Here is a 26,261-nt window from a genome sequence, read left to right on the forward strand (position 1 = left end):
AAAATATCGATAGGTAGCATTGAAATTTCTCCACCTTTATCTCTTATTTGTTCTGTTAAGCGCGAGTTTATATGAATTAACTATATTTTACAGAACTTCCTACTCCCTATTTAATGCAAGAATCAGTTATTTTTATTTATTTTTATTCTTTGCGTCATTGCATTTGGCCAGCCACGCATTGCGTTTCTTTTTTCAGTTTCCTACCTGAAAATATAGCTGTGTATAGCTGCCTAGTGGTGACAAAAAACCAACTATTCGATTACTTTTGCGCTTTACAGCACATTTGTGCACTTTTCTGTCTATCAACGCGTCTGTGTGTCATCTCTCTCTCTGTCTTTCCTGATTCGTTTGTCAAAGAAGTCGGTTCATTCGTAACGGACTGAAATTAATAACACAAAAGTGCGGCTCAAGTGTTACAAAATCAAGTGAAAATCAAAGAACCTAGGTATTTTGCTATTTTTGTATTCAACATTTTATTCTTTGGCAAAAGGCGGCACAAGAGTTTTTCCTTTCCTTTTTGTGATTCTCTGTCACGCACACACACGCAAACAAACAGTACGCTCTTTTTTGTCTCCTCTCCTTCTTTTTGTGGCTTTTTTACATGTGCCGTTTTTTTGCACTGCGTTGAGTGTTTGTTTAAAGAAGATCGAGTTACAGTACATATCAACTGTGCAGATTTTTATGTGCGCAAAGCGGACTACGCAGATGTACATACATTCATACACATGAGTTTTTTCTGCAGTTTTTTGAGGGCTCATGTGTGTTTGGATGTGTACATACACACTTTTGAACTTATACGTTGTTCGTTGGTGCCGTTTGTGCATCCACATATGTACATACATACATATACACATGTAATCTGGTAAAGTGCGTATTTTCATGTGAAACACAGCGCAAACATATTTATGTACATACACACACATATGTACAGATTCCTACTCCCATTGGCCCTGAAATAGCTTTAATCCAAATCAACAAACAAAGCAAACAACCTTTTCAAAGTAATTCAAGATTATTTGTATAGTAAATTCTCCCAACGATTTGATGCCGTGTCCTACCGCTGCCTTTTGCCAAAGTTTAAACATTGCTGAGTACGCTGAAAATAAAAGAAAAACCTTTTTGGTCATCCTAGTCATACCCTTTTCCAACAGAATGCATCGGCCTGGGACACATACTTCGGATAGCTTTGGCTTAAATAATGCACTGCCGGAGCGTCATGTTGGCTTTCCGTGCCGCCAGTGCCAGATGGTCGAATATCCGGGACAGCGCTACACGTGCTTCTCCTGCCAGGACTATCATCTGTGCGAGACTTGCTTCACTTGCAATTACAGGCCTGCATCGCCGAATCACAAATATTATCACATTTGGAAGATTTTCAACACCCGCACCTCGATCATTCCGGCCCTTTCGCCGTCCTTGAAGTGCGCCCTTTGCCAGATGCAGTGTGTCAGCATAATGTGGCTGTACGTGCATCTGCTGGAGACCCACCGTGACCATGCGGACTACAAGAACTACGAGCGGGAGGTCTATTCGTTCTACGTTGTCGACTACGCGTCGAAGAATCCGGGTCTTCCTCCTCCGATCGACACTGTGGACATTGAAGGTGCAACCATTTTACCAGCGCCTGCACCATTCAGGGACACACAGCCCGCCCCAAGAGCTGGGGGACTCCCAACCGAAAACCGAGTACCAATTATTCAGCTTGCGATATCTCAAGCCAGTGGGTCACCAGAAGCGGCTCCAAGAAGCGTTTTTAACCTTCAAACAGCCAGTGACACTGCCATCAACAACAGGATTGACAATGCTACCATGGAGCATGTGATACGTGCGCTGCAACGTGTGCTAAATCGGATGCAAGATCTCGACTTAAACAGCGCGTCATTCGAGGAGCGTCGCGCAGGTCTATTGATGCGGGCACGCGCCCTGAGCAATCAATTTGACACTCTACAGCGCAACAACTCAGCCCAGAGTAGCGTCACATCCAGTGTCCAACAAATGTGCCGCATGATCGAGCATCAGGCGGTTGGTCTCCAACGATTGCATCAGCAGCTTCATGGAGCAAGTACCGCTCCATCGCTCTCAAATAGCAACCGAAGCCTAGGGAATGTGTTTGATGAGGTGACCGCAGCTAGGCGGCAACAGGCTGTACCACCAAGGGGTGCTCCCATCCGTCGAGCCGCCACAATGCCGCCGGCTCCTCTAGAGCAGGCGATACCACCACCGCAGGAATCAAATGGAAACTCCTCGTATACTTACCACGACCGCGAGCTGTTATCTCTGCGTAATCGTAGTCGCAATTTGGCACGCCGACATAATTTCCTCCAAATGGGACGCTCCCAGACACTCAACCAATTGTCCGGCTCACGCCTCGATTTTCAAGCCCCTCTATATCGTCAGGCTGTTGTGCCACCAGTCATGGTGGGGGCATTAAAAGCAAACAACACCACTACAGAGGTTACCGTCCAGCAGACGGCCAAGCCGAAGCCAATCAAGACTCCCAAGGATAAGCTGGAGCTCACCGATGCTCGCTTTTGCTGCTCAAAGCTAAAGGACGCTTTCGAAAAGATGCCCGGAGATACTGAACGCGAAAGAAAGGTGTCCAAGGCACGTTTCGTCGATGCTATAATGTGCTCTATGCTCTCGGAGAAGAATCTCGGACTGCCACAGGACTTGATGCCGGATATGGGCTCCAATCAGACACCACACAAAGGCCCAACCACAGCCGAGGAGCGGCTCATCCCAGTGTCCCAGAATGTCACTCAAACACGTGAGACGGGCACGGACGCCATGACAAAGTTTTACAAAGGTCTCTGTGATTATAGCAACTGGTGTGGCCGTTTAACCCAGAAAATCGAAGCACAGAAAGCATCCAAAGAGAATGAACCAAAGAAAGTGTCCCAAGATCCAGAGGGGCAGGCAACTTCCACAAATTTACTTCTGGAGAACATATTGCAGATGAATTCATCGGGCGATTATGGTCAGGATGGAGACATCCTCGGTGCTGGGATAAACGACCAGAATCCAATAGCTTTTATTGATAGCAACGATGGCAATTACGACGAAAGCATTGACGAGGACAGCAACGATAGCAAGGCTGGCACTGATTTTGCCAACGATGACACTAATAATGGTCCCGCCAATAACAACAATATTGATGCGAATAATAGTGAATACATGGCTCCATCGTATCACATTGAAATTTTCAACACTCTGAATGACAATGATGCACCAGAGGAAATTAATCAGCAGCCAGCTGTAGCAGCCGTGGCAGTATCAGCTGCAGATGTGGCAGAAAGAATGGCAGCCCTCATGGAGCATGCTGAGTCATACTATGTCCATGCATCTGATAGCGAAGCATCTGATGAAGAACCCGATGAATTCGACGACTATCTCTTCGATGATGATGATGACGGGTTTGAAATGGGTTATTGAATGTTGTGGTAACGGAATGAAGGAAAAATTAGAATAAACAAAAACAAAAATGAAAATGAAAGAAATAGAAGCAGAACGAAAGGAAGAAAAGAAGAAAGAAAGCGAGTAAGAAAACACGAAAGAAAAGGAGAAACAAAAGACACAATTAAACGATAAACAAAGCAAGAAATAAAGGAGAAAGAAGACATGCACGAAATGGGGAAAGAAAAGCATAAAGAAAATGAGAACAGTGAAAGAAAAATAACGAAAAGAATGAAAGAAAAAGAACGAAACGATCAAGAAAAGGAAAAAAGCGAAACAAAAACAACAAAACATTCAACAGGAAATTAATTGTGAAACATATTAAATATTAATCCTAATTCTGGAACGGAAAAAACAATTTTTAACATAATATTGCACTTTTTCAAAGAAAAATTCACCTTACAGAACATCTGTAAAAGATTTAACTGTTCTTATTAACAATAAAAAATAAGTTCCTATGACAGTGTGGCTTTAAAAATATTTCTGTGGATCTAATCTGTCCAAAGAAGGTTTCAGTGGAACGGAAAATCATATATGTATTTCTTAGATCAGAATATTAAGCATCTTAAATCATAGCTAGCACCAGTGGCTATAACAGTTACAAACATATTTATTTCATAGATGTTCTTATGTTGAGTGGCTCCAGATTTCGGATACAATTTTCTAGTTTCTAGTTCAAGACTAGTAGGAACGTTTGTGAGTCGCTTCGTTCGCGACACAACTTTTATACCCTGTACTCAGTCAGTATATCTGTGCCTTTGTGGTCCTTTTTTTCGAATTTTCCATTTTTCTACTTCTACATAAACTCTTCCGCCAACACGACCTTTTAGATCACTACCCCTTCCCCAGTGACGCACAGTGCATGAGGCAGAGTGTGCAAGCGAGAAAGAATGAGCAAAGAAAATAAAGCATAAGCAAAGCTATCAGCTGGCTTCTTCATCCTGGCTATAATAATGATCCAATCTAATCCCAATTCGGTGATCTGATTGATGTGGTCAATCTGCACTGAATGGCATTTTTAGTTTTTTGAATCTTTGAAGTTGTGGGTACAGCAGATTTTTGACCTTGAGAACTTGATTTTCATGAGTCTGTACACAAAAATTTATGACTTAAATCTTAATCTTAAAGTCTCTGATCACGACGCGTCAAACAAGACGGATAGACGGACGGACAGACATTGCTCAATCGACTCGGCTATTGATGCTGATTAAGAATGTATATACTTTATGGGGTCGGAAACGTTTCCTTCTGTGCGTTACATACAACCGTTATTCCCCACAAATACAATATACCTTAATACAATATCTTAATACAATTTTAGTACAGGCATTCTACATTTTATTTTTGGTCTGTAACCTTCACATACTGATCAAGAATAGGTTCGGAAACGTTTCCTTCTGTGTGCGTACAAATACAAAATACCCTATTTACTCTTTAAGTAATACACACCTTAGCTTGATCTGCCTTGCAGGTGTTAAAAAAGTGCAATAACTACAGCCCCTCCTATATGACTCCTAAGATTGAATCTATATCTTACCCCTCGTTGGAAATAAACAAAAATATCCAATCTGGCAGTCATTGACTTTCAAGTCGTTCCCGGAGTAGGTAGAGCTTAAAATCGGAATACCTCACAGTTATCGTAATCCACCCGTTCACGTCACATCGCAAAATAATAAATAAGAGACAAAAAATTCATTTTTTAAAGCCTCCGAACGTGAAGTGTTGTTTTCGGAGCAAAATATTCCAGGAAAAATTCTATATAGAAAATAATTGCTTTTTGATATCGTTTTGATTGTGAAGTTTTGCCATGTCTTCGGATTGTCCGGAGGTGCATCGGAAGTGCTTGGGCTGCCCTGCCCAGGGTGATCTTGGACGCTGGTACGACTGTTTTGTGTGCGGCTCCAAGATCACATTCTGTGGCGCCTGTTTCGATCTGGGCAAAAATCGAGTTAGCCCCGAGCACAAATACTATCACCCCATGCGTGCCGCTTACAATAAGAAAATGCTGGACATCTACTTTGGCGGCGAGGTGTTGGTGAATGGCGAGGCTCCGCAGAGCTTCAAGTGTCCCTTTTGCGATGAGTTGGGATTCACCGCCGAGGAGCTGATGGTCCATGTAGAGGGGAAACATTCCACCCATCCGGATGCGTATGCATTGATAGAAATACTGAAGAACATGTGGATTGCTCGCAATGGTGCTTGTGGTTATGTTCGTAGTCGTGCCAAAAAGCAGCAGCTATCGGGTGGCATACAGGATGCCATGGAGGAGGACTATAAGATATGTGAGTAGAGCGTAGAGTAGAGTGATGGACCACCAGGAGAAGACTCCCTCCCATCGACGCTCGACCACAAAAGCCACTTTGGGAAATTGCTTTGGCAGCTTTACGAGCCAAATGGTCATCTCAGTGCGACGAATATAATGGTTTTAAAAGGGTTACGGAATCCTGAATCTGAAAGTTAAATGAAGATGACTTTTCCCTGCGCCAGCCTCAGCGCCAACCCCCCTTTGTGGTTTGTGTGGGCGTTGGGGAGGCCCATCAAATCTGTCAGCCTAATAGACTTCAACACTTGACCTCATCCAAGACATCATTACTCAAAGCCAGAGGACACGCCACACCAGAGTTAGGGAAAGTGAAGCTGAAAGCGACCCCAAAAGCGAGTGTCATGATTGACAGTCGGACAAATGGTAGGACTAACCAACAAACGGACGGACACCTACTCGAATAATGGCAAATTATGTGTCAACAGCAATCATCAAGACACCTACGCAGCAGTTCTGTCCAGCTCTGTGCCTTTGTTAAAGGTATATGATACATTTCGGTGTAGATATAGTGGGGAATGAGCACTTACTTCTCTTCTCCACTCTTCTGTATATATTTTTGTTTTGACAAATAATTTTCCACTTCATTTGATAGTCTTGCCATCGAACTCCCCCTCTGATTAAACAAAAGCCCCATCCCCTCCGGATGCCAGTAAGGGGGCCGTTGGGTTTTCTTGGCTGGATTTTTGCTGATGCGAATTGTTTATGATTTGTTCTCGGGTTCGCCGTCTGGGATGGCGATATTTATACATGGGTCGGGCCTGTGCTCCAATTGCTGTTTGCTTACCGTTTTTGTTTCGTATATACGCAATCCATAGGATGTTTATATTTATGAGGGAGCTATGGAATGCTTACAGATTAAATATCCAACTTTAAAGGTGTTGGAAACCGTTGCTCGTACGTAAGAGTAGCTTAGAAATAAAACTTTGAACTCTAGGAAATGTTTATGGCACCTGTGGCTTTTTCTGGGAACTGTTTATTCCATGGCTATAAGGTTGCAATAATTAATGTAATTAGGATTATTATGTTAATGTGTGTTCTTTCAACTATTTATTCTTGGAATTTAATATAAATAATAATAATCTGAAACTGTTTAAAGAGCTCCCAAAACTCCAAAACTGCACACTTTTGCTGCTGTGCATTTAATTTTAATAATTATTTCGTGTGAAAATTCGCATTTTATTCGGTTTTCTTTACCATTTTCCTGAACTGCTCTCTGCTCCCTGTGTATGTGTGTGTGCGTGTGGCACCATTCTGCCCATCATTGTCAGCGAACAACTTTGCCGGAATTCTCGTTTTGTGTGGCTGTGTGGCGCTTGCATGAATTATGGTTTTGATCTCGGAAAAGTGTGAATATGTCCTGGAGCCACTGTATGTAACGGTGGTACGTGGCGGTGTGTGCATTGGAGAGTGAAGCCGGCGTGGCCATTAATCAAAATGCGCTTAAAAAAGTGCGAAACCCAACTGTGAATGCAAAAAACAAAAGTTAATGGATATTTTTGGGGCGCAGAGCAGCGACTTTTGCCAGAATGCAATTAACTTTGAGCGAGTGCTTTACCACTTCAATTTCTTTATACTTTTATTACTCTATCTGAATCTATGAAGAGGGCAAGGTTTATCACAACCATGTGTAGATTTGGTAGTTAATTTGGGGACTTTGGGAATCGATTTTGGCTGGACATTTATAGCGCCCATGCAGATCGCTGGACTGTTGTGTGGTACAGCTTTATTTCTAAGAAATCCGCACATGAGCCACAAGCTAAGGCCTCATTGAACTTTTGGCCACCCTCTCTTCATTTGTAATCATATATTTATATTCCTGCACTTTGTTGGGTTTTGGTCACGGCTTTTCGGCCTTAAATGTGAAAAGTACACAAAAGGCATCGAGTTAGTGGGGAGGGAGGCAGTGCAAAAATGATGTCATACGAGCAGCAGAGGGTGGCTTAAGGATGAAACTGGACTTCACCCTCGACCACAACTTTATATTTATAGCAGGCCGACACCCCCCGCCAATGCACAAATATTGAATTTCTTTAACGGCTGCCCATCTCCTGCTTCTCTTTGTCGTTTACAGCCACTGAGATTCGCTGTCAGGAGAAGTCCCGCGGCGGACTGAGCTATGAGGTCATTCTGGCCGAACCGGCACCCAATGTGGCCGTTCCCAAGCGTCCGGTCACCCCCGGCAAGAACGTCAGCGTGGAGGAGATTGAGCAGAAGCTCAAGGCAGCCGAAGAGCGTCGCATTGTGAGTAGTATTCGGTCGCCCCTTCTCGGTTATCGTCGGCTTAACAAAATGAATTTGTTTGTTTTTCGTCGCAGTCTCTGGAGGCCAAGAAGATGGCTGATATCTCTAACAAGTTGGCCAAGGTGGATGAGGCCACCCGCAAGAAGGATGAGATCACCAATGAGTTCATCACTCAGACCAAGGAGCAATTGGAGACCAAGATGGAATTGCATGTGGAGAAGCGCGAGGCAATCATCAGCGACATGAAGGAGAAGCTAAAGGTTTGACATTTCGTTACATAGTTTCCATAGAACTTACGTATAAACTCTCTTGTACAGATTCACGCCCAGGAGATTGAAAAGACGCGCGAGACTTTGGAGCAGCAGAAGGCCAATGAGCAGAAGGCCATTGAGGAGAAGCTCAAGATTGCTCAGGCCTTGCGCGATGAAAACATCAAGAAGATGCTCAATCGCCTCAAGGAGCATGTGAGTGTGTGCAATACACCAAGACAGCATGGCTTGAATTTTGGATGACTTCATCTCCATAACTAGTTGCTTTACTTAGAAGATAGAGACAGTAGTAAATATTTAGAGGCAAAACTTGCCGAATATTCAAATCAATTTAATTCTTTGTAAAATCCCAATCAGGTTCTACATTAGGTTTTAACTTTTCTCCACATAAGCATCCTTTTATCTGTAGTGTAAACCCTTTTATGGTTTTATATATCCTCCATTTGTAGAAATAACCACCAGTATTTGGTTCCTATTCAACTCTTATTCCATAAGGCAAATGGCCGTTTATCTTTTCTGCAACTTAAACCATTAAGACAGAACAACTATTTTCAAACTACAATTTTCAGTGAATATATTTCCCGAAACCACTTAAAATCTTTTGTAACTACATTTCATACCACCAATCATTTCTGTTTGGGAAAAATATCCAAAAGCGTAACAATACTGATTCCGAATTAGCTTCTCATTGTGGACTATCCAAAAATATTCCCAGACTTCCTTCCATAAATATTTCCTTTCATCTGACCCTCTGTGTACTCTGCACTGTTTATATGTGTGTGTTTGTTTTTCGGATCGATCATGTGTATATATAATTTTTGTGTTCATTTCTCTTATATCCTCTCATTTAGAACACTGTCAAAATTGCCGAGGTTAAATCACACCAAGATCAATTGGAAACACAAAAGATCGAGGAGAAGGCGCGCATATATGAAAACAAATTGTTTGCCGCCGAGCAGAACCGCGAAAAGGAGATACAAAAGAAAATCGAAAAAGTGCAAAAACTTGTACGTTTGTTCCCCCAATTTACTTACCCATCAACATACCTACATAAACAGCCTCTCATATGCCGTATCATTTGAGTAGCAGTAGTTCTCCACATGAGAAACCCTTTAAGGTCCCAAGCTAATTGTTTCTTTTGTTTTGTGATTTTGCAGGAGCGCCGTGCCGAGCTCGTGCGCCAGAACAAGGCCCAGACCCAGGATATGGATGGACAGCAGAATGCCATCGCCTCGTCGGGTTAGAGGAGCTGTGCAGGACGTAGACCGTCATTACTTACTGCAACAACAAAACAACAAGAATAGAGAAACTACAACGGCAACACTACATACACCAACCACACATATTTAAGCAAAATCTAAAGCAAAAGGCAGCATCAAATTTGCTTCGAGAATATTTCAAGTATTATAAACGACAGAGGAAGACGGCCAGGGGCATATCGAATGCATCTCAAGATTCCGCTGAGCGAGATGAGGCCCTAGAAAGATATAGCAACAACCAGCAACATTTATTCACAAATCTTTTCAACAATACAAAACACAACACAAAGCAAGGTGAAATCCAAGCGATATAGCAAACGGCAAAATTAATTGAAACATCAAATCTAAAAAACAAAAGCCTTTCAAAATACGTTTGCTCAAGTTCGAATTTCTCGTTTTACACTTGTTCAATTTGACGATTTTAAACACTTTTAAAGCTCCTCCTCCTCCTACAGATTGTCATCAAACTGAACGAGAAATTCGCAACAAACGTAATTTGAAATAAAAGCCATACAAGAAAAATAATTAATTTTGCCTCGAAACATTTGTTGTACTTGCTATTTGCCAGAAACTCAATATTCACGAGATCTATCATTTAAACAAATATATATTATAAATACGTGTATAATTTAACCATATTTTTTATTTATTAACATACGTAAAAAAAGCAAGGAAATATTAAAAAAAAAGGAAAACTAAAGTTGGAGACAGTTCGACACTAACAATTACAATTTTAAGTTTCGCATTTTCTATCTATAAAATAAATGTCAAACAGATAAAAATACATAAGAAATGCTTATAAAAATAAATAAAAAATGAAATCGAATACAAAGTAAAACAAAACACTGCATTTTCGTTTTATTTACAGACAACATAACAACATAACAACATAACATAATAACAACAACATAAACACAATTTAGGCATTAACATAAGTAACAAAAAAATTAAAGTAAAATATATAAATATAAATTAATTATGTATGGAATGATATGGAAAAGCATATTTTGTCTAACGTCGAGTTATATTTAGAGAAAAAATGACGCAGATTTTTTGCCGAAATTTATGGGTGGGATTCAAATACAAAACGAAAATGGAAATTGAAAATTTAGGCAAATTTGTTTGCAGTTGCTGCGAATATTTTCCCCAAACTTTTGGTTTTACACGAGAAAGGGCGCTGAATTTAGCTTAAATTTGAATATCTCTCTCATACCGTTATAAATGTGTAATACTATGGCTACTATAACTGAGTATATATTATATGCAAGGGAATTATACGCACAGAGCCCCAACAGCAACCCAGACAGGAGAACACTTTGCAGACATATTCAAAAGAAAAATAAAAGCTAAAGAAACTTGATACACGAAACCCACATTGCAAGTGCATCAATACAATTGATAAAAATGCTTCGATATTTACTCAATTTATGATATATTACTAATATAAATGTGTAATCAACTCCAGTAATCAACCGAATGCAAATCAATGTTCTCTATATAGTTCATATACAAAAAACAGAAACACGATAGCTTGCGAAAATGGTTTTTCTAGGTTCACGCATAACTTAACATTAAGTTTACATAAGCAACAAAATAAATGACGATAAGCAAGCAAAATACTTATAAATGAATGTATAATAAAAGTGCATAATACAAATAAATGAAATATTTATAATTGGTACAAAATGCGTGTTTTGAAAGTTAAAGGAAACATTTTGTGCTGTTTCTATAGCAACTTTTGCGTGCCATAAAGGAAACCACATTCTGCCAATTTACCAACAGCCCTAACCAATCAATATATAGATGTGCCAGTCGCGGGATTAATTAATTGAATTTTTATTTTTGCTCCTGGCACATCTATATATAATGTGGTAATTGTCAGCAGCCTTTTATTTTGATGCTTGTCTCGCGTTGTTTCCCTGCATAAGTAGACGGTGCTTGAGTGGGTTAAAATCGTTAGGCTATGGTACATAATTTATTGGTATATAAGGTATATTGCTGAGGGTCGCTCGCACGGTATATTCTATCGATAGATCCACGGTCACACTGTTTTGTGAATCATAATAAAATTAAGTAAAAAAGTGATTTTTAAACAACAAATCAAACGATTAGCAGCAAACGTTAGCAACAACAAGCCCACGCAATGGCCGCCACCCTGAAACCCTATTTGAGTGCCGTGCGGCACTCGCTCACCGCCGCCATGTGCTTGCAGGATTTCCCGTCCCAAGTGGTCGAACGCCACAACAAGCCGGAGGTAGAAATATGCTCCAGCAAAGAACTGGTGCTAACGCCCATTGTGGTGTCGCGCAACGAGCGGGAGAAGGTGCTGATAGAGCCATCGATCAACTCGGTGCGTGTGAGCATTTCCGTGAAGCAGGCGGACGAAATCGAGAAAATACTCTGCCACAAGTTCACGCGGTTCATGATGCGCCGCGCCGAATCCTTCATCATATTGCGCCGGAAGCCCATCGAGGGCTACGACATTAGCTTCCTCATCACCAACTTTCACACGGAGCAGATGTACAAGCACAAGCTGGTGGACTTCGTGATTAGTTTCATGGAGGAGATCGACAAGGAAATAAGCGAAATGAAGCTGGCCGTGAATGCCAGGGCTCGAACATGCGCCGAGGAGTTCCTAAAGCGGTTCTAAGGTGAGGCTGAGAGACCCCCCCGAACAGTTCATAATAATCATATAACCAGAGGATTTACCTAGTAGGTGGACACACAGGCATTTAGTATTTCAAACTGGAGGCAAGAATAAAGACACAGCTTTTTTATAAATAAGCACAATTTATTACAAAAAAACATTCTGCGTCACTGGGAGCCTGCAGCTGCGAGTCACAGATTTTAGCCGCACCACCACATCACCACGGCATTCTCGTAAATCACTTCCAGTGGCTGCTCCCTCGACAGCTCCGGCTCCGCGGCGCCTGTGCAATCTAGAACGCTGTCATTTTTACAACCATAACCATCGGTGCCAATGAAATGATATTGGCCCGAGCTGGAGGCGAGGATTGGCAGCGTGGGATGGAAACTAACGCCATTGCAGCAGTCATTGTGGAGTGGCAGGGCAGACACTTCTCCGTCGCCGTTCATATCCCAGACGTTCAGAGCACCCTGCGTGTCGCCGCTGGCCAGCCAGCCCAGGTCCGGCGTCAGATCGAATTGTATGCGCTGATTGGTGTCCACATGGCGCTGGTACTCTGCCAAGGGCTTCTTGTAGTTCCTCATGTCCCACTGCAGCAGCTTTGGGCACTTTCGAGCGCCGCTGAACAGCTGCCAGCCCGCAGCGCCGTCGGCGTACTTCAGCTGTGTAATGCCTGCCTTGTGGCCACCCAGCGTGAAGAGCGGTCCCTGCTTGGGGCTGCAACGGAGATCGAAGTGCTGAATGTAGCCGTGCCAGTTGCCGCAAGTCAAGGTATTGGGCTGCTCCGTAGTCTGCGCAATGCACGAGATGGCGAACTTCACCGGATAGTCGTCACAGAGACGACCGGGTCGGCTTGTGTCGAAGATCTTGATGCATCGCTTGTAGCCCGCATAGACCTTCTGTCCGTCGTGCGAGAAGGCCAAGGATATGGCGGCCATAACTTCGTCCACGGCATCGTAGCCACTGTAACTGCAGCGCAGCTTCCCGTCAAAGGCGTCCCACATGTGAATGGGTTCGTGTTGCCGTGTGGCCAGCCAGCTAAGCGACGAAGTTACGCATCAGATTGGGCTACAGACAGCAGTAATTGATATACTCACAAGCAGGTATCTGGTTGCTGGCTGTTCATATGGGGATACCACACGCAGTCATAGACCGTGCCCCCCTCGGGCACATGGACTGCAGGCACAAGACTGGTTAGGCTGCGCTCCTGCGCTACTGTTGTGGCGGTATACAGGTCCGGCGGCAGTTCCATGACGTGCATTCCATCCAAGTGGATGGGCACCAGCAGGCAGGTACCGTCCGGCGACCAATAGCAGCCTTTGGTGTAATGCTGAGCATCGGCTGAAGATTTCCAACAACGTCGTCCCACCTCGATTAGTTTACCTTTAAAGTACTCTGGCGGAACAACCTCTACAGCTGCTGGTTCTTCCACAATCTCCATGGCTTCCTCTGCCAAAACGAACTCATCCTCGTCGGCTTCCACCGGCTGGTTGACAACCAATTGAGGGATTTGCGGCACAGTCGCTTGCGGTGCGACTTCGTCTATGGTGTCTTCGAGGTTTATGACGGACTCGCTCTCCTCTAGGGTTGATGCTTCATCCAGAGTGGTCTCCTCATCCAGTGTGGCCTGCTCCTCCAGCGTGGGTTTCTCCTGCACGCTGCTGTTCTTCTCTGGAATGCTCAGTTCCATGTCCTCACTTGGCCTGCAGTTCACATCAATATTTTGCATCAGTTTGCATTTCTCCGCCTCGCTCAAGCTGAAAGACAGATCCGCGCTTGATGTCACCATTGTGCTGCTGAAGCTCACGTTGTTGTTCAACAACGCTGAGGACAAGTCCTGCTCGTCCACGTCGCACATGCTGGTGCTTAGATTGGCTGCAGCTGTACACATTTGTATCGGTTTTAAAGTAAGTAAATTCTTAGTTGCAATTCAAAACAAAATTCCACTTACAATCGTCCATTTCATCAGTGTGGCCGCGGACTTATCGATAAAATATACCGCCAGTGTGACCGCGGATTTATCGGTAAGATATACCCCGACAGACACTCGGAAATATACCCTTTCACTTTCACAATATAGTATGGAGTATGGCCACTAACCAAATAGTATAGTATACTATTATTATTACTATACTAGTATAGTAGACTATTTGGTTAGTGGTATGGCATAGAGAGGGTGGAGCCTGTTACTAATGCCGGACAAAAATACCAACGAAAAAACAGTGCTGGATAGAGATGCATTTAATCGTTCCATAAATGTCCGCTTGGTTTCTGAGGCGCCACACAGATGTACATAAGTGACATATGTAACTACACCCAAATGTATGATTTGCCTTTGTTTTTCATTGCTTCAATTTTTCTTTTCCTTTTAGCCACAACAACCAGTAATCCAGTTGGAGCAGCAGCAGCCACTTAAATAAATAATCAACCGATTGGCAGGCATTCGAGCCTGATTTGATGTAAGCAACAGCCGCCTCAACCAGGATAACGGCCGATCAGGCTAACGATCATGGGTATTACAGGAACAAAACTTCCGGCACCACCAGGATGATATCCAGCTGCCGGGATGGTCCACAACTGACAGACAACCTAACTACATATGTAAATATTTAAATTAAGACATTTTATAAACAAATTATTCAGATCCTTAGCCGTAAGACTCTGAAAATGTTATTGGAATTTGCTATTTGTTCTGGCTTACTCAACGGACGCTGTCATGCAACTGTAGGCATGTCAACTATGAATCTATGGTAGATCAGGCGCTCAGCAGATGTAGCCCCGATACGGGTTCTGGCACATCGCCGCTTCCTGTTCCACGCTGCAAGAGTAGAGCTTATTGGCATTGTTCCAAATACTTGCCATAATCAGAACACGTTTGTGGTAAATGCCATTTGCACACTTTCAATAAATAAAACTAATTTATTTTTGTAAATAGGAAAAATCGACAGCGAAGTAATCGACTTCAATTATGGATGGTAGCTCGGAGCAAGGCTCCCCCGCGAATACTGGTGGCGCACTAAGCCTACAGGGCTTTGATAACCATAGGGAAATGACCATTGGCAAGCCGATCTGCATTATGCCGCCGCGGCCAGGGACTGCGGTGATGAACTACCAGGAGCTGTACATACCACGCGATCAGCTGACCTCCGTCTTTTATCCCATCGAGGAGGCACAGCGCTGGCTGACATTGGTCGACAAAATGGGCAAATCGCACCGCTTTCCCCTGCCGACCATACTACCGAAGGTGATTCAGACACGCTATGTGCCCAAGCGTCAGCTGCCCAAGGACGTAGAGGTGGACCGCCGCAGGCGGCAGTACCAGAAGATCAATCTCACCGAGGAACTGCAGCGCGCGGGACTCACCGACGAGGTGCTGCAGCCCACCGAGGAGCAGTACAACGTGATGTCGGAGTTTGCCTTCCCGCACAAGTTCCCTCTGAGCTACTTTGACGACAGCAACTACGACATCAACTCGCCAGCGGCCTGGTTTGCTCTGGGCGTGGTGGGGGAGGCGCACTATCCACTGCCCGCGAAGGCGTATCTGCCATTCAACCGGAGCCTGCTCAGATGCCAGTGGGTGTTGGCGTCCGTCACGGCGTACAACGAAGATACGGACCTGTGGAAGCTCATCTCGCTGGAGGATGGCTGCACCTATGAGGTGCCCAAGCTCCAGTTCATGTTCCTGGCCGAGGATCCGCACAAGTACATCGGCCGCCTGAAGGCAGCCATTCATGAGCGCTACAAGGGCGAGCAGCTGATGCTGATGGAGCTGATCGTCGACTGTGTGCTCCACGAGGACATCGAGTCGACGGTCTTCTACAGCTTCAAACCCATCGAGGCCGTGCTGCAAGCGGCCAAGGTCTCCGAGCAGTGCAAGCGACGCCTGCGATCGGAGGTTAACTTGGTCTTTGAGCGCCTCATGGCGCTCTACGAGTTGGAGCAGTTCATCATCAAGATGCCCAAGGAGTTTCCACAGTTCCGCAACATTGACCTCAAGGAGTTTCTGCCCCGCGACTTCCGCAACGATATCTCGGAGCGGGAGCGAGCGGCGGTCCAGGCCCTGGGCATCACCATGACGTCGAAGCGCTACGACTACCTGAAGGCCAGTCTCTTCTACTGTGCCGGCGGCATCGAGGCCATGGCCGGTGTCGCTATCGAGTGCCAGCACATCGAGACCATGTCCATCTTTGTCTGCAACTTTAGCAAGCCGCTGGCGCTGGTGGACTTTCTGAACTCGCAGGAGGCGCACAGCGACAATGTGGCCACGTACCTGAAGGTCAACTGGCCCCAGCAGCTCACCTCCGTCATCACGTTGGTGCTGCGGGCGCTGGGCAAGGGCTATCTGGACATATCGCTGCTCGACTGGACCGTGTATCTGATGTGCAAGACCTCCCGGTTCATATTGCAGGTGAAGTTTCGCATGCAGGAGTCGATGGAGGTGTTGCTGGAGAAGTCGCTGATGAACTTCTCGCACTTTGTCTGCGATCCCTGTCTGCAGTTCCTCAAGCTCAGGGCCAGCTACAAGTGGACCAGCAACTACATTGACACGGAGTTCCCCTTCCACAGGCCCGTGTTCGCCATGACCCTGGGCATCAATGAGAATCGAAAGGTGTTCTACTCCACCAATCCCGACGAGTTCCAGCCAGCCCTGATGGACATCTACAAGCGGGGCCTGGAGAAGACCTCGGGCGTGCGCATGATCGACGCTTCGCTGATGACCTTCCTCAAGTTCGCTCCCAATATGTACATTCTGACGGTGGAGCTGATCGAGGACAAGTTCCTCGTCCAGAACGAGCTGATGAGGCAGTGCTACGCCAAGGCCGTGCTGCCCCTCAAGGCGTACGCGCGGATGTACGAGAAATTCATAGACTTCTATCTGCTGGACATCAACGAGTACATGGTGAGCTATGCCGCGGCGAAGAAGCCCTCCTCGGCGGTCAAGCGGGACATACTCGAGCACAAGCGGTTGAAGGAGGAGCTGCGAGTGATCCTGCCGGCCTTCATCACCATCGGACCGTTCTACATAAACGTGGACACGCTGAAGCAGTTCCTCATCAAGAAGCGCATTGACATTGTGCGCCGCATATTCGAGTACTACGTGGATCGCATGTTCGAGACGAACGAACTGCTGCTGGAGCGCTGCACGGAGGTGTACAAAAGCATCGCCGAGCGGCCCATCAGCATCGAGCACCTTTACCGCATTCGGGACTTTGCCGCCACGGTGCCCGATGTGGTGGAGCTGTTGCGGGCGGACATACAGATCATGTGGCTGGAGTACGATCTGCTGGACAGCTTCTTCTACAACCTGAGCGATCACCAGTTCGCCATGAAGTGGAACGTGTACGCCTGGCCGCACCAGATCCTGGTGCGTCTCTCCACCTTGAAGGAGGAGCAGAAGATCGACATTGAGGAGTTCCTGCGCCAGCACGCCAGCGAGTGCCAGGCGTTTGAGGAGCGCCTCGAGTCCCTCAACGATGAGATCCAGGCCTACTCCCTGGTCTTCAACCCGAATCGCGCCCAGGAGACATCGGTGGACATCAAAAAGACCTGGACACTGATCAAGGAACTGCAGAAGGTCAGCCAGATGCTGCAGTTTCGCCAGACGCTCTTCGAACAGGAGCCTCTCTCTGAGGAGTTCCTGCACAGCATCATCGAGAGCTTTGAGCCCTACAAGCAGCTGTGGTACGCCTGCTCCAACTTCCTCAAGCTCGAGGAGGCCACGCTGGGCAATCCGATAATCCAGGTGGAACTCGAGGAGGTGTGGAACTATCTGGAGGAGCTGCGCAGCGAGCTGCAGCAGTCTTTGGTCGTCTTCAACGAGAAGCCCGAGATCATGGAGGTGGCACACGTATTTATGGGCAAAATCGACGAGTTTGTGCCCCTCTACAATAGCATCAGGGATCTGCGCAACGACAACTGGATGCACGTCCACTGGGTGGAGCTCAGCCAGGCGGTTGGCGTCGAGATCAAGTACACCGTCTCCATGAACTACCAGTATCTGATACGCAAGGGCATCCTCGACTTTCTGCAACAGGTGCACGACATCTCCGTGAAGGCCAACAACGAGGCCGAGAGTCTGCGCGCCGCTCTCGAGGAGGCGGAGCGCCAGAGACAGGCCGAAGAGGATGCCATCCTGCTGCGCAAAAAGCTACGCAAGTGTCGCCGGGATATACTCTAAGCTTTACTTTTTATTTTCTCTTCTACAAATGTTAATTCAAATTACAAATTTGTTCATCTCTTCAGACGTGCCTTAGAGGGACAGCCAGAGCAGCATCATCATGGCCATGATGATGCGATGGACGAGCACAGTTGCGGCTCCGTTTGGTCGACTCTTTTCGAGATTGTAGAACATGGCCGAGACGCCCAGTGGCAGCTCCACGAGCTCTTCGCTGCCATCGAACTCCAGATCGTGTCTCTGGCCGAGCACGACTCTGGCATGCTGCAGAACACGCTGATGCGGCACTCGTCCCGCGAGCAGGGCCAGGTCTGCCACATGGAACTCGTAGCTGACGCTTAGGAACATGTTGCGGCAGCTCAGACTCTGCTGCACTTCATCGTAGAAGCCCTGCACGGGTGGCGGCATGTCGTGTGCGCGCTCCTCGAAGTGCAGCTGAATGGGTATCCAGCGATCGGGCTGCGGTCTGCCCAGCTGCGACACAAACACTTGGTTCATCTCCTCCAGGCTGCTGCAGTTGTGGGGCAGCAGCTTCTTCCAGATCTCCGCCTGCAGGCTCTTACAGAACTCGGTGTGATTGGCCTTTTCCTGGATCGCAGGTGGAGGCGTTGCCTGCTGCAGCAGACACTGCTTGGCCAGATCCACACCGAAGCGCAGGACCTGTTCTTCATCCAGTTTCCGTTGACAGTTTCTGCTGCGCGGCTTCCTCGAGAACAACGGCAGCCAATGGTAGACCTGCCTATCGTTCCCCGCATGAAAGTAGCTCAGCAACTGCCGGTCCTCGCTGGTGTTTTGTGGCAGCAGTCGAGAGAGGATTACAGGCGCACCAGCTAGGTAGCCCAGTGGCCCAGAGCTGGGCTTTGCCAGCGATTCATTTGCAGTGGCAAATGTCACCGCAAAGTGCAGCCAAAGGGCTTCCATGTCATCATATTCGGCTGCAGCTTCCTTGATCAACAGTTTCGCCTCCAGAATGTTTGTGAAATTGTGCAGCAGCTGCAGCTCCAGACTCTCCACGGGCATGTCCCATTGCGTGTCGTTTCCTGGCTCGGGGCAAAGCATTCCCCCGCTGTCCAATTTCTGACAGATTTGTATACTCAGTGCCTCCACCTCCTGCTCCTCCAAGTCTCTCGGTTTCGGCAGCAATTGATGGCTGGCAGTCAGATTGAGTAGCGCCCAAACACTCTCCTGCATGTGAGTCTGATCCCTCATCAGGCAGTGGCTGACCATCGGCTGCAGATGTCGCGCGGGCTGCTTCAGCTGGCACTGTGCGCTTTCGTAGGCCATGGGCAGGTCAAATGTGGTCCACTGTTTGCTGTCTGGATGCCACAGCTGCAAGGGCTCGCCCAATTTGTACAGCGATGACGAGGCTTGAGCCACAGTGTCCTCCGTTTCATAGGCTGCCAGGGGATCGGGCCACTTCTGGTACTGCGAGGCATCAAAGTTCTTGATTAGCGGCTTGAGTTTAGCCGGCTTTGTGTTGCTGCGAAAGACACAGAGCCAGCCGTCGTTGATCTGGCAGGTGGGCAGGCCGTGGGTGTACTGAAAGTCCTCCAATCTGGACAGCAGCTGCGGCGGAGCCAGCACCTTCAGGCAGCTAAAGACCTGCCTGGTCTCGGTAGGACAGTCGCGATCGCAGCAGCAGTTCAGATCGCACATCTCCGAGCGCAGGTCGCAGGAGCAAAAGTAGAAGGAATCATCCGGAAAGCTCGTAGCAATCTTGGGCGTCTCAGTGGCATTCAGGGGCTGTGCATCGGCAGTGTCAGTGGCAGCCACTGTCGCGGCAGGTGTTGCGCTGCTTTTTGGTGCATCCGTGGCACTGGGCTTCGGCTGTGGTCGTGGCGGAAAAGTGTTGCTGGGCGTGCTTGTGGCCAGCTCTGGCAAGGGGCTCATGGAGCTGCCCGGTTCAGTCATGGCGGATACAGTTGCTGCAGTTGTTCCTAGAATCTCCGTTGTGGTTGGGGTTGTCTGTGTCGTTGTGGCTGTGGTGTTGTAGCTGTGGGAGATTCCAATCTTAATCGTGTGGCTGTGGGGGACTGTGATGAAACACAGCATCCACAGCAGGAGACACTTCTGCTCCATTTCTAGTTAAACTCCACGCCGTATTCCTCGAATTTGCGAAAGATCAAGTTGAGATCGGCAATGATTTTTCCAGAGCTGCGAGTTTGCAGTTTGTAACTGAAAGAGTAACACTAAACATTAGAAAACCTCGCACACAAATGATGAATGTTAGTGTGGGACGTACCGCTCGACGCCCGAGAAGAGCAAATCGGTTTTACTCAGCGACGCTCCACCGCCGCCGAAGCGTTCGCGCAGGCTCTGCCACCAGCCGTTGGGTGCAACCTTCCAGGTGTTTATCTCCAGCCGATGGGCACCGGGCGCGGCGGGTATGTGGGCGAAGCCGTAGCCAACGGGCCACGACTGCTGCAGCACATTCACCGCGTGCACCTCCACCAGCAGCGTGGGCCAACCCTGGATGGCGGCGCAACTCAAGTGAATGTCCAAGGGCGCAGCAAAGTCAGAGCAGCTCTCTAAACGGTTCGCGGAGACATGCGTTTGTCCGTGCAACTCGCCCTGAATCAAGCGCCAGGCGCTACCTATAATTGAATGCGTAAAAAAATGTATCGATCGTCGTGGTTGGATTGTTGCTGGGTGCCTACCGCTCTGCAGTGTCCACGTGCAGTACAGATGTGGCTCGGCGAAATCAACTGCTTTCAATATTTGTCCAATTATGTGCACCTCCGCCATCAATTGATCTGTTTAACGCTTTCACTTTATGTTGCTGCTGCTGCTGCTGCTCATTAATAAAGTTTATTTCAGTCAATTTCTCTCTGACAGCCTGTGCCTCGGCCTCCACTTTTTCCTTTTTATTTCTACTTGTTTTGGCAGTTGCTCGTTGCCCTGGCAACGCGCTTTAACCCTCTCGAAAACTGAGCTGCCAACCCGTGCGGAACTGGTTCGTGGTGGGTGGAACTTGTAGGGGTTCATGGAACCTGTAGGGGTTCGTGGTTCGTAGTTCCTCGAACCTGTAGGTGTTCGTTGTTCATGGAACCTGTAGAGGTTCGTGGTTCGTAGTTCCTTGAACCTGTAGAAGTTATGCAGCGACCGGTTGGAAACATTTATTAATTTATTTACTGATAATTTGATATGGTTTGTTTTTGTTCCACGGCAGCATCTGGATGGGTGGGGCTGTCTACTTGCTAGTGAACCAGGGATCCTCTTTGACTTGTGGCACATTATATCGGATCTTGACGGGTGCCAGCACGTGCATTATCATGTGCTTGCACTCACTGGTGGCCGGTGGGGATTTGGGGAACACCAGCGACTGGTTGATGCGCTTCAGGAGTATGTGCACATTGGAGCCATCGTAGGGCAGGCGGCCAAAGACCATTGCATAGCAGACAACGCCACAGGCCCAGATGTCGGACATAAAGGGATCGTAGGCAACGCCTGAGTGCGGGGTGGGTTATGTTAATGGATAAATACGTGTGCTGGCGGTGGGTAGAACTGACCCTTAAGTATCTCGGGACTGGCGTAGGCGTAGCTGCCGCAAAATGTTTTCGACAGCACCACCTGATTGTCGGAGGAGCGCGTGTCCTTGCGTGCGAATCCAAAATCGATTAGCTTCAGATTCCAGTCCTCGTCCAGCAGCAGATTCTCGCACTTGATGTCCCGATGAACCACGCCCTTGCTGTGTATATACTCCACGGCGCTAATCAGTTGTCGGAACAGCTTCCGCGATTGCGCCTCATCCAGGAACTTCTTCTCACGCACATAATCCAGCAGTGTGCCATTCTCCGCCAGCTGCATAATCAAATAAACTCTGTGGAGAGAGTGAGCGTTGAAGGTTAGATGGCGGTTTCACAGGGTATCCCCACATCCTACCTATGACTGGTCTCTATGCTCTGATAGAAGGTTATTAGATTGTCATGATGCAGTCCCTTCACAGCCTCGATTTCGCGTGGCAGAAACTTTTGCGTGTACTCCGGCGGCGCCTTCACCTTGGATATGATCTTGACGGCCACTCGCTTGCCGTACTCCTCGGAGAATCCAATCTTAACCTTGGCATAGTTTCCTGTTCCTATTACCTTGCCCAATATGATGCCATGCTCCTCGAGTATGGTCTTTTGCGGCTTGGCCTTCTCATCGTTTTTCGCCTGTGCAGCGCCACCGGCGGGACTCGTCTTGTCCTGCTTATCGGTGTTGAAGGTGTAAACCTTCTGCTCCTGCCGACGGCCCGAGTTCGTATCATTGACCAGATCCTGCGAAGAGCTTGCACCAATCACTGCAGATTGTTGGATTATTATTAATGCGTTTTGTTTGCTTGTTTTTTGGTTGATTTTTGTTTCTCACCTGCGCCTGGTTCGCCTTTTCGTTTTGGGGCTGTCGCCATTTAAAATGGTTTCACGAATTCCACCTGGCCAACGTGCCCCAGGGTGTTGCCCTTACTGTATATAGGGTGCGCTGCCGTGCAACAACCAAAGAATCATTGAAGTTAGTGCATGTTCGTCCAGCTATGAATATTAATTTTGATAGTGTTATTTATTGACAAATAACTGACCGCTATATAAAATATAAAAATATATTTCTTAAAGCTTAAATTTGCTCCCCTGAGATAATCCATTGAAGTTAAGTTATGCCCCGCTGCCTGTTGTTGGTTTCTGGCGAATGAGTTTTACGCTGGAAGGACGAGGGGTACACAATGTTTATTTAATTGAATTAATATGCCACAGGCACTGCCATTGCTGCTCTGGCGGTGTCGTGTTTTTTCAGTTGCCAGTTTGTGTAATAACTCAAGAAAAAATCAAAAAGGTCCCCAACCCAGCGGGGCCTCCTCTTGTCCCCCCCTGTATGGTGTGTGTTCGGTTCCAACTTTTCCACTGCGTTCACTTTTTTTTGTTGTCCAGCTCTCCCTCTCTCCCTTCCTGGCCCCAGGCATTGGTTACCTACATTTTTTACTTAACTTTCATCGCTCTACCGTGTTTGAGTTTTGGTTTCTGAAATTTTAACATTTTTCGCATTACTTTGCCCCAAGTCGGAGACGGGGAACGGGGCAGACCCCCCCCTATCCAGCGCACTTTTTAAAGTAGCTTAAGGTCAGTCGAGCGAGTGGTTTGTAAATTTCAATTGAAATGCGAACAACGACAACTGCAAATACACTTTCCTTCTCCCTCTGCGTTTTCGAGGCTCCCTCAATCTCTCTCTGTGAAATTTGTGTGTTTCATTTAAAATTGAAATGTAGCCGTAGGCGGCACAAAGTCGCCTGCAATTGGCAGAGTGGAATTTAATACGGGAAACCCACCAGCCACCAGGCACCAGTCAGTTGCCACAAGCCGCTGTCCCTGTCCCAGTCCCAGTCCCAGTCCCTGTCCCTCTTCTCTGGTGGTGGCTGTGGCACTGGCACACTGTTCACGCTTCTGTATTACATCAAATATTGATAATTTCATAATGAAAAAGAGCAGCCTGCCAAAGATAATGCGAGCAAGGGGCAGGAACATACCCTTTCGGGTTCACCCTTCTGGGCGTTCACTGTAGCTGCTGGTTCCCCATACTGGCAGTGCACTGCAGCTGTCTCCCTAGACTCTGCCGAGAGTGGAGGCCACATCTAAGCACTTATTAAGGCAGCAGCACTGTAGAGCATATCCCCCTCGACTTGATGTTGCCAATTTTAAATGTTCCTTTTGCTTTTTTTGTTGTTTTTGCGTGTTTCCTTTCCTGTGCAGGTCAGGTCACCTGACTGCCTGGATGCCTGCACCTGCCGGCATCTGGCCACCTTCCCGGACGGAGCGGTGTGGAGTGGAGTGGAGCTTTTTCGGAGCATGCATGTTAATGTCCCGCCATTACGTTGATTTCACAATATCCTTGCACATCCTGTCCGGAGCACTGGAGGCAGTAGCAGCACAGCACAGCACAGCACAGCTCAGAGCTCAGCTCGGCTCGGCTCAGGGTTTTGCACTCCGCAACTCTGCAGCACGGCAATGTCAAAATTGTTTGTGGCAGTTGCCACCGCAGTTGCGTTGCCTGCCAGCGGAAATGCCGTTGCAATGGACAGAGAGGCAGAGAGGAAGAGAGTGTGGGGAGGCCGCAGGGCAGAGCGTCGCCTTTTGTGGCACACGCAAAACTGACAAAACAGCAAAAATGACAACTGAAATATGCGACGCTGTGCGAAATTTGCGAGCGAGCGACAGAAAGAGAGAGAGACAGAGAGAGAGAGAGAGAGAGAGAGGAAGATAAAGAGAGCGAGAGGCAGCTTCCAGGCTTCAGGATCTGCGTTAGCCTGAGAGGCTCTGAGCCCAGGGCTCTGGGATCTGTGCCCTGGCATTGTGGTTTGTGTCGGAACGGTTGACCATCAGGATGGGGATGCCATCGCCATTAGGAGCAGTCCCATTCCTTCTCATGGAATCTGCAATTGCTGTGTGATAATCACATACATTTATAATTATCTTCCATGCTCTCTCTCTCTCTCTCCCATGGCTAACTGCTCCTCAAGTTTTGCTGTCACATTTCATTATCTGGGGAAACTTTTGAAGGGGCAAGCCTGCCGCTCGGATGATAAACAATTTCGTTGCAGCAATGTTTCTTGGTTTATCCTGATGCTTCGTGTGCTGCTCTCTCCTTACATTTATTGCCGTGTTTGTGCATAATGAAGCAAAGTCCATTGTTGCGGTCAGTTCTGGTTTTTCTCTCTCTCTCTCCTTTGCCCTCTCCTTTCGTCCTGCATGCAACTGAAATGGTCATTCATTTGCGGTAATGCGTGGTCACCACATGCCACGCCCTTCCGCCCTGGCATGGCATTCTGCCTTTGCCATTTTTCACTTATTCTCTCACACTCTCTCTGCCTCTGTCTCTGCCTCTGTCTGCTTCTTTGTGCACTTCCCTTTAGCTGTTATCTGCTGCTCCCCGCTTCGCTTGTCCTGTCATTAACATGAACCTCCTCTGGCGTTGCTTGCATATTTTCCATGTTTATACACTTACCATAAAGGGCAACATAATTATGAATGGGACATTCAAAAGGAATACAAATTGTAACGAATTATAGGCCATTTATGATGATAATTTTAGAGAATTTTTGGTACGATTAGCAGCTGAATTTCCCTGACAAAAATTTTGATGCTGAATCATTTCTTCACCATTTCTGACCCATCAAAGTGTAACTTTCGCTGCGACTTGCCTTAAATATTACCTTGGCTCCTTTGTTTGCACTGCTGTTTATTAAAAAATTATTAAAAAGAGAAAGGGACAAGAGAGACAGGGCAAGAGGGAGAGGAATGTAAGAAGAAACTTTAATGCTGTCCAGGCATAATCGCAATGCAAATCTTTGTGCCACTCGAAGCGAGCCGAACGGAACGGAAATGAAAATGAAATAAAATGAAAGGCAACGACTTGCAGAAATGTTGCAGCAAAAAAAAAAAAAATACAAGACAGCAGCCATTTGTGAGATGAAATGGAAGGATACTCGTAGCTGATGATTACTTAATGAGAACTCTGCAAAGGAGTTGTGTCTTGCATAACTTTAATCTAGAAGAGCTCTTGCTCTCAATCTGGCAGATGACACACATATTTATGCAGAAATAATTTCATGTCCAATAACAGTTCAATTTCCGACTCAAATATTATGCCTGGAGCGCTCTCTCCCTCTCCCCCTCCCTCTCTGCACTAAATAGAAAAGAAATTGTAAAAATACAGACGAAAAATTGTGGCTACTTTTGAGGGCACTACACGCCCCACAAAGTTGGGCAAATGCAGTGAGGAATATTGTAATCCCAGTGCTGAAAGGCCAACAACAAGGACACAGCCAGAGACGGAGAGACAGAGAGACAGAGAGAGTCAAAGACGGAGACAACATAACTTCTTCTGGCATAATAAAATAATATTTTGGCTCAAGTCCAAGGCAAAA

General features: G+C 46.8%; 8 protein-coding genes across 16 annotated transcripts in view; 4 read left to right on the forward strand and 4 right to left on the reverse strand.

The window, feature by feature from the left end:
- LOC117588027 (stathmin) overlaps positions 1-10,061 on the forward strand; it is a 74,516-nt gene extending 64,455 nt beyond the window's left edge. For 3 of the 6 annotated variants that reach the window (XM_034279071.1, XM_034279070.1, XM_034279072.1), the window contains 5 exons: positions 7,848-8,017; positions 8,092-8,277; positions 8,335-8,481; positions 9,138-9,293; positions 9,444-10,061. In XM_034279071.1, coding sequence (XP_034134962.1) covers positions 7,848-8,017; positions 8,092-8,277; positions 8,335-8,481; positions 9,138-9,293; positions 9,444-9,530 — 746 coding nt within the window. In that variant the 3' untranslated portion in view covers positions 9,531-10,061. Of the gene's footprint in view, positions 1-5,245; positions 5,736-7,847; positions 8,018-8,091; positions 8,278-8,334; positions 8,482-9,137; positions 9,294-9,443 lie in introns of those variants that run through there. The other 3 variants (XM_034279068.1, XM_034279069.1, XM_034279073.1) reach the window with 3 other exon arrangements.
- LOC117588023 lies at positions 301-3,504 on the forward strand. 2 transcript variants are annotated; one of them, XM_034279064.1, is made up of 2 exons: positions 301-445; positions 1,152-3,504. In XM_034279064.1, exon 2 carries the CDS (start codon positions 1,153-1,155, stop codon positions 3,430-3,432), a length of 2,280 nt encoding a protein of 759 aa, XP_034134955.1. In that variant the 5' UTR covers positions 301-445; position 1,152; the 3' UTR covers positions 3,433-3,504. The 2 variants fall into 2 exon arrangements, with proteins under 2 accessions (XP_034134955.1, XP_034134954.1); XM_034279063.1 differs by lacking the exon at positions 301-445 and adding an exon at positions 1,013-1,091.
- Positions 10,062-11,419: 1,358 nt separating the features above from the next.
- On the reverse strand, positions 11,420-21,351 carry LOC117588030 (B9 domain-containing protein 2). Of its 2 annotated transcripts, XM_034279077.1 has the most exons (4): positions 21,025-21,351; positions 20,610-20,961; positions 20,424-20,542; positions 11,420-11,431 (listed from the first exon to the last, which is right to left on the reverse strand). In XM_034279077.1, the coding sequence occupies exons 1-3, from the start codon at positions 21,110-21,112 to the stop codon at positions 20,449-20,451; spliced, it is 534 nt and encodes a 177-aa protein (XP_034134968.1). In that variant the 5' UTR covers positions 21,113-21,351; the 3' UTR covers positions 11,420-11,431; positions 20,424-20,448. The 2 variants fall into 2 exon arrangements, with proteins under 2 accessions (XP_034134968.1, XP_034134967.1); XM_034279076.1 differs by lacking the exon at positions 11,420-11,431 and having other exon boundaries at positions 20,413-20,542.
- LOC117588031 (actin-related protein 2/3 complex subunit 4) lies at positions 11,576-12,329 on the forward strand. 2 transcript variants are annotated; one of them, XM_034279079.1, is made up of 2 exons: positions 11,576-12,196; positions 12,259-12,329. In XM_034279079.1, exon 1 carries the CDS (start codon positions 11,689-11,691, stop codon positions 12,193-12,195), a length of 507 nt encoding a protein of 168 aa, XP_034134970.1. In that variant the 5' UTR covers positions 11,576-11,688; the 3' UTR covers position 12,196; positions 12,259-12,329. The 2 variants fall into 2 exon arrangements, with proteins under 2 accessions (XP_034134970.1, XP_034134969.1); XM_034279078.1 differs by having other exon boundaries at positions 11,577-12,196; positions 12,262-12,329.
- On the reverse strand, positions 12,350-14,222 carry LOC117588025 (telomerase Cajal body protein 1 homolog). The gene is made up of 3 exons (XM_034279066.1): positions 14,144-14,222; positions 13,290-14,073; positions 12,350-13,230 (listed from the first exon to the last, which is right to left on the reverse strand). Exons 1-3 carry the CDS (start codon positions 14,151-14,153, stop codon positions 12,393-12,395), a joined length of 1,632 nt encoding a protein of 543 aa, XP_034134957.1. The 5' UTR covers positions 14,154-14,222; the 3' UTR covers positions 12,350-12,392.
- On the forward strand, positions 15,146-18,385 carry LOC117588022 (dynein heavy chain 1, axonemal). Its single transcript, XM_034279062.1, has one exon. It carries the CDS (start codon positions 15,161-15,163, stop codon positions 18,368-18,370), a length of 3,210 nt encoding a protein of 1,069 aa, XP_034134953.1. The 5' UTR covers positions 15,146-15,160; the 3' UTR covers positions 18,371-18,385.
- LOC117588024 (tectonic) lies at positions 18,396-20,480 on the reverse strand. The gene has a single exon (XM_034279065.1). It carries the CDS (start codon positions 20,444-20,446, stop codon positions 18,443-18,445), a length of 2,004 nt encoding a protein of 667 aa, XP_034134956.1. The 5' UTR covers positions 20,447-20,480; the 3' UTR covers positions 18,396-18,442.
- Positions 21,352-21,458: 107 nt separating the features above from the next.
- On the reverse strand, positions 21,459-22,907 carry LOC117588029 (testis-specific serine/threonine-protein kinase 1). Its single transcript, XM_034279075.1, has 4 exons — positions 22,718-22,907; positions 22,250-22,649; positions 21,877-22,187; positions 21,459-21,814 (listed from the first exon to the last, which is right to left on the reverse strand). The coding sequence occupies exons 1-4, from the start codon at positions 22,755-22,757 to the stop codon at positions 21,558-21,560; spliced, it is 1,008 nt and encodes a 335-aa protein (XP_034134966.1). The 5' UTR covers positions 22,758-22,907; the 3' UTR covers positions 21,459-21,557.
- Between the last annotated feature and the right edge of the window lie 3,354 nt (positions 22,908-26,261).

The sequence above is a fragment of the Drosophila guanche genome, unplaced genomic scaffold (genome assembly GCF_900245975.1).
Source record: "Drosophila guanche unplaced genomic scaffold, DGUA_6, whole genome shotgun sequence".
Taxonomy (NCBI): domain Eukaryota; kingdom Metazoa; phylum Arthropoda; class Insecta; order Diptera; family Drosophilidae; genus Drosophila; species Drosophila guanche.